Source organism: Ostrinia furnacalis, unplaced genomic scaffold (genome assembly GCF_004193835.3).
Source record: "Ostrinia furnacalis isolate ACB-3 unplaced genomic scaffold, ASM419383v2 OfSCF0802, whole genome shotgun sequence".
NCBI lineage: Eukaryota > Metazoa > Arthropoda > Insecta > Lepidoptera > Crambidae > Ostrinia > Ostrinia furnacalis.
Window position 1 is genome coordinate 619,775 of NW_021131041.1, and position 6,900 is coordinate 626,674.

General features: G+C 41.2%; 1 protein-coding gene across 1 annotated transcript; it reads right to left on the reverse strand.

Moving 5' to 3' along the window:
- Nucleotides 1-2,002: 2,002 nt before the first annotated feature.
- Nucleotides 2,003-4,436, reverse strand: LOC114350167 (uncharacterized). The gene is made up of 4 exons (XM_028300842.1): nucleotides 4,355-4,436; nucleotides 3,898-4,068; nucleotides 3,014-3,163; nucleotides 2,003-2,164 (listed from the first exon to the last, which is right to left on the reverse strand). The coding sequence occupies exons 1-4, from the start codon at nucleotides 4,427-4,429 to the stop codon at nucleotides 2,006-2,008; spliced, it is 555 nt and encodes a 184-aa protein (XP_028156643.1). The 5' UTR covers nucleotides 4,430-4,436; the 3' UTR covers nucleotides 2,003-2,005.
- Nucleotides 4,437-6,900: the final 2,464 nt, after the last annotated feature.

Consider the following 6,900-nt stretch of genomic DNA (forward strand, 5'->3'; position numbering starts at 1 on the left):
AGTGCCTGAGATATGAGAACGGCATGGGAGGGTGTTTTCTGTAAATTGAGACGTCAGCGAGCCTTCAGGTCTCCTTCAGAAGACTTCCTGCTTGGTCACGTTACATTAATGTCAATGTCATACCTCCCGAGCAGCTCCCATACCTCAGGATCTGACTGAGTAAAGCACTTCTTTCTTCTTTCTTTTCAGCCAAATGACGTCCACTGCTGGACAAAGGCCTCCTCCAAGGTTTTCCACAATGAACGGTCCTGCGCTGCCCGCATCCAGGCTCTTCCCGCGACCTTTACCAGATCGTCGGTCCACCTAGTAGGAGGCCTGCCCACGCTACGTCTTCCAGCCCGTGGTCGCCACTCGAGAACTTTCCTGCCCCAACGGCCATCGTCTCTACGAGCTATGTGCCCCGCCCACTGCCACTTGATTTTGAGTTAAGCACTAGTTCTATGGCATAGAGCAAAGTTTTGGCATTATGTCAGCCGGAGTGGTTCGTTAGAGAGCGAGCGCTATGAGACGGAGCTGCGGACGAATGTCTAACACCCTTATTTACAAACGATACTTGCTTAAGTGAAGCAGCAAATCGAACGCACAGCGTTCAATAGAGCTCTGTGATTGGACCCTGTGCGTTCAAGCGCACTGTGAGACCTCATAGTAATGTTTATAAATACGGGCGTCAGTTAGGACAATAACTCGCGGCTCCGTTTCATTGACTCCGGTGGATACCGGGCTTTAGTGGGTAGTTCGTGGCAGGGAGAGTTCCACTTAACCAACTGGTCGTTCCCATGGGTATGCCAAAAACCATTATTTCCGTAAAAAATGTACATTTACTAAAAGCAAAAATGTACATTTACTAAAAGTAAAATGTTTTCTGTTTGTTTATTATAAACCGTATATTAAAACTTACCTTGGCTCGCGCACACGTACAAACATAGGCAGCAATCAAAAACAATAATCCAGTAATAACTATATTTTTCATGGTGACACTGTTGCATTGATGTTGACGGAAGTTTAAAAACAAAATAATGATTCCGAAACATCAGTTTAATGATCATTTCATTACTCAATGACAATGTAATTTTACCAAAGTCCGGGCTATTGTCAGCATTATTTTTATTATTAAACTTTATTTTAATAACTTTCTAACTAGCGACCCGCCCCGGCTTCGCACATGTGCATTAAAATCTCTCGGCCTTTCTTTTTGATACTAATTTGCTCTTGAATCTTGATGGTGGACCGACGACCTCATAAAGGTAGCAGGAAGGCGCTGGATGCAGGCCGCCACCAACCGGCCATTGTGAAAAACTAGGGGAGGCCTATGTTCAGCTGCAGTGGACGTCTTATCTCTTATGGCTGAAATGATGATGATGATTATGATGATGAATACTTTGATCTTGAATCACTCTATTGCTGAAAACTGGACTTATTGGAAAGTATATACTTTGTTATGAGGTTTATTCCGCTTTGTTCACCTGGGTCACAACCTGGGTGAAGAAAGTGGAATTTTTAGTGTCCTCATAAATATGTCCTCGGAACCGGAAATATTTGGGAAGTGATGTAATATACAGTTCTTTGCATTTAACTGACAAAAAGAGTCCTACTAGTATTTAGAGAAGAGTACCTAATAAGTAAATAAGCTAAAGTAAGTAAAACTATAATATGCTCCATAAAATCATGAACATAAAATGCGATATGTATCACATTTACCGCAATAAAGTAATTCTTATTCCTATTTTATAAGGAAGTGAATATCCTACCAATACTACTAATATTATAAAGGCGAAAGTTTGGATGTCTGGATGTTTGTTACTCTTTCATGCAAAAACTACAAAACGGATTTTGATGAAACTTTACAGTATTATTGTTTATAACTCAGATTAACATAATTATAGGCTATAATTTATGACGATATGTGACAAACATTAAACTAAATTTCACGCGGGTGAAGCCGCGGGCAAAAGCTAGTTAGTAATAAATACAATATCGCATCACATTTAACCAATCTATCGCCGAGCTAATTATTTATCGGCTCAACTACAGTGTCGGCGCAGAAACAGCCGATTGTGTATTTCTTGACGTTAAATTCAATTTTCCATCGCACTCGCCCATACTCTCTTTCAGGAAGCCAAATGTGGTCTGCCACATTGATGTCGAACTCCACATGGTAAGATCCCTGAAATGACACCAAATAAGTATATTATTATGTAGGTACATAGTTCATTCCTAGTGGGAGGCCTGCCCACGCTACGTCTTCCGGCTCGTGGTCGCCACTCAAGAACTTTCCTGCCCCAGCGGCCATCAGCTCTTCGAGCTATGAGCCCCGCCCATATGGTGAAGGTCGCGGGAGGTGCCTGGATGCGAGCGGCGCAGGACCTTTCTTTGTCGTTCCATTCTTTGTCCAGCAGTGGACGTCTTTCGGCTGAAACGAACGAACATAGTTCTTTTGTTCAGGCAAATGACGTCCACTGCTGGACAAAGGCCTCCCCCAAGAATTTCCGCAAAGACCAGTCCTGCGCTATCCGCATTCAGGTGCTTTCCGCGACCATCACCAGATCGTCAGTCCGCAAAGTGGGAGGCAAAATTGCCAAACCTTAGAGGCAGTTGACGGGTCATATAGCTTGTGAAATAGTCGATGGGGCAGAAAAGTTCTCGAGTGGCGACCACGAATCGCGACTGTAGTTTTCGATGGCAACAAGGTAGAGGTAAATATTCTACGAGCTGGGTTCTGCACTTCTAAGGGCTATACCGGTATCTTTAAAGGTTTTAAACCTTTGTTTGTCACCTGTCATCCGCTTTGCAACGGAGGGAAGTCGAATCTTAATTTCGAACTCCTCCTATGTTCTTCTGATTAATTTCGTTGCGGGTCCAATGACAGTGTAACATTCCCCCGGGACAAACTTGACCTTCATTAGTTGAGTTTTTATGGCGGTCAAGCTGTAGATCCTGGCTACACAGGAGTTGCAGTGGTGGGAACGAGAGGTGGGAATAGTCCCGATATACCGGTGTCTTTGGTTCTCCTTACCTTCAGGATGATGCATTCCGTTAAATCAAACTTGACATTAGTCATTATGGCTGTCACCGTTGTAATGACAGGGGTTTCGCACGACAAAGTCGGAAATTTTATATGTGGTATCCATTTACCATCCTCCCATTTGTATGCTCCTGCTGTGGCCTAAAATAAAATAAAAAATGGTCTAGAAGAAATGGTATCTTTTTGATTCTTTGTTCATTTAAGGGTCTATTCCACTTTGATCACTTCGTTTTGATCACCCAGGTGATCAAAGTGGACTTCCAGCGACAATTTAGTGTGATTTGATCACCCACGGATACGATGCACTGGGTGATCAAAGTGGACTTCAGTTAAATTATTATTTTAGTGTCCTTTGATCACCTACAAACAAATCACACCTCCTCTGAATAGTCACATGTCCAATTGTTGTACTTACATATTTTGTTTTGTATTGTTGGAGATATTTTCTAAAAACCGCAACAAACAAATTGAACATGTACCTATGTCCCATTGAAAAACAGTTCTAAATCCGTATTCATGGGGGTCATTTTAATAGAACTATTACTCGATAGGATCGCAACTCAGTGTTTTGTTGTCGTTGAAGTTTTGTTACGTGAATAAGGCTACAGACGTAGGAGGTTAGGAGGCTCTATTATACTCTGCCGAAACCATATGGCTAGACTACGTCGACTTTACTTCGAACTCCTCCTATTTTCTTCTGATGAATTTCGTTGCAGGTCCAATGACAGTTAACTTTCCCCCGGGACAAACTTGACCTTCACTGGTTGGGTTTTTATTGGCGGTCAAGCTGTAGATCCTGGCTACACAGGAGTTGTAGCGGTGGGAACGAGAGGTGGGCATAGTCCCGTTAGATTACCTACTATAATGCAACTTACCGTTATATTTCTAATACTTCTCAAAACCGTGATATTTCCAATCAATACATTGTTTTTCTTGGTAGTATTGACGAAGCCTACTTGGGACACAAATGCAGGGTTTCTGGTCATAGGCGGTAGGCTAGTTTTAGAACATTTGGTAAATGACACCATCGTAGTTCTGTATGGTCCCTGTAAATAAAACCATAGATAAATAAATAAAACCGAAGAGTTAGGCACTTACGCGGCGGCTATAGCAAGTTAGCAAGGTTCTAGAGTGCAGGCCACGTTCGTTCGTTTCAGCCAAATGACGTCCACTACTGGACAAAGGCCTCTCCCAAGGCTTTCCACAATAAATGGTCCTGCGTTGCTGGATGTTACGCACCAGAAAAATAAAAACATTGGGCGCGCGTAACCTGCGTAAATATATAGGTAAATAGCAATTGCTATGATATCGCACCCTTNGTTTCTTACTTACCTTTAGTCGATTTTCAGCTCGTACTGACATCATGTACACCATTAAACACAATGTCACAGGCCATCTACTTGTCATGACGTCAGCTGATATTGCCAACTTTATAAAAACTGCTAATATTTTTGTTCTAGTTTATTCCACTTTGGATATCATTAAAAAGTCATTAAGTCGTGATAGGTTTTGTGTCATTATGCTTATAATTTAGATGTTATGTAATGATTTATAAGAATATTGTAGTGTAACAGCTACATGTTTCACTCTTTCAGAAAATGATACCTATTACTTATTTGTAACCGATTTTTATTGATGATTGACCTATATAGCCCGCAGAATTGATAAAATCAAGTGACATAGCTCGTAGAGATGATGACCGTTGGGGCAGAAAAAAGTTCTTGAGTGACGACCACGGGCCGGAAGACGTAGCGTGGGCAGGCCTCCCACTAGGTGGACTGACGATCTGGTGAAGGTCGCGGGAAGAACCTGGTTGGGGACAGCGCAGCACCGGCCGTTATGGAAATCCTTGGGGGAGGCCTTTGTACAGAATGAACGAAACGAAAGGCTGAAACGAATGAACGAATTTTTAACACTTTTTTCTTAGTATCTAGTTTATGATTTCTCAATTTTTTAATCTTAATTCCCTACATTTTCTAGTCCAGCCCCTTAATGAAAAATAAATCTTTGTATTTTACAAAATAGTTTTGTATTCAGACTTTTCTTTCCACAAATCCTCATTCAGTACTAAACTATAAAAATGAGGCACTTTACTGAGAGACTGAAAATTCACGCGGACTTCTTGAGAAAACCTGAAGTAATGTTTGCCATTGCCACTCATGCACGTTTACGAACACTTAATTTATTAACAATCTACTATAATTACACATTAATAATAGTCCATTTAACACAAAAGACAAAACAAAACGGTACGCTCATCTACTATATAAAAATAAGTCGGGTTTTCCTCCCTGACGCTATAACTCCAGTGTGCCTACCATGAGTTTACGTTAGGTGTGCTCGCTAGCGACTGCGTAAAAAAATGACATTTAAATGTATGACATATTGTGCAGCGCCCCTAGCGGCTACTTTCAAGAAATAAAATCTTCATAGAATTTTTTGACGTATTCGCTAGCGAGCTCACCTAACGTAAACTCATGGTAGGCACACAGAACGCACGAACCGATTTCCACGGTTTTGCATTCGTTGGAAAGGTCTCGGGCTCCGTGAGGTTTAAAGCAAAGAAAATTCGGGAAAAGGGGGTAAAACGGGATCCACGCGTACGAAGTCGCGGGCGGCCGCTAGTTATCTATAATTGTTTTAAACTTTCATGGTCACTAACAAAATTATTATTACTGACAGTAATAATAATTTCGCTCATATCTTTTTAGAAAATAAAGAAAAATTGCTATAAGTCTGGCGCCTAACTGAGTCAGTGCCTGAGGTATGGGAGCGGCACGGGAGGGGTGACATTGACATAACAATTGAGAATGATACTAGGTATGCAAAATCACTTGAAACCTATGTTACAGTTAGGCTTTTACATTTACAAATACATTAGTTTTTATTTCATTCAAAAATACCCAGTAGTTATGATTTTATAGGCATTCAAAGTTCGCTAAAATATCGAGTCCCGCCGACGGTCACGTGACCGCGCGTGACGTACATTCACAGTGTCCGCTCACTAGAAAACGGATATAAACATACTTTAATACATTTTTTTTTGTAAATACAAACTTATCATACATATTAACACCCAGACCCATCACAGAAATTAAAATTGAACCAAACCCAAACTTGATGCGATTGTGTCATTTTATTGCGAATTACCTTCCAGCTCCATCATTAGACCCTGATTATTATATAGAATTAAAGTACTCATCAATACAAAACGAACGAGCCCAAACTCGATGGATTTAAGTCGTTTTATTATAGAGTTCCTATGGCCACCTTCCAGCCCCATCATCAGTGTACCTACCATGAGTTTACGTTAGGTGTGCTCGCTAGCGAGTACGTCAAAAATCTCTATGAAGATTTTGTTTCTTGAAAATAGCCGCTAGGGGCGCTGCACAATATGTCATATAATTAATGTCATTTTTATACGCAGTCGCTAGCGAGCACACCTAACGTAAACTCATGGTAGGCACACAGATCAGCTCCATGTCATCATAATATTGCATGGTCATCCAAATCACATGTGTTTGCGAAATTTCAGCTTAATCGGTTGCCTGGAAGTGGGTCTTAATTCAGCTTGCAAGATTCCACACATACAAATATGAGCCAGTCACTGTAATATGACGTCACGCGCATAAAATGGCAGCCGGCCGCCGCCCGCACTTTTAAAATTCAATATCTTGGAAACTAATTGACGTATCGAAATAATTCTTTCACGAGTATTTTTTATTTTTAACAGAGAATACAGAAAGCTAAGAAACAAAATTAGTGAACATTCTTCATTATGACGTAGCAGAGTCTCGAGGCGGGATGACAACTCCATAGAACGACTGGTCGTCCAGGGAAAAGTCGAAGGAACCCGATCGCGTGGCAGGTCACCAATG

Excerpts from the sequence above, each read along its gene's own strand:
- LOC114350167 (XM_028300842.1), bottom strand. The coding sequence starts at position 4,429 with ATGACAAGTAGATGGCCTGTGACATTGTGTTTAATGGTGTACATGATG. Across the intron at positions 4,069-4,354 it reads GAGCTGAAAATCGACTAAAG|GGACCATACAGAACTACGAT; the intron begins GTAAGTAAGAAA and ends TTTTATTTACAG. Across the intron at positions 2,165-3,013 it reads CGGAATGCATCATCCTGAAG|GGATCTTACCATGTGGAGTT; the intron begins GTAAGGAGAACC and ends GTGTCATTTCAG.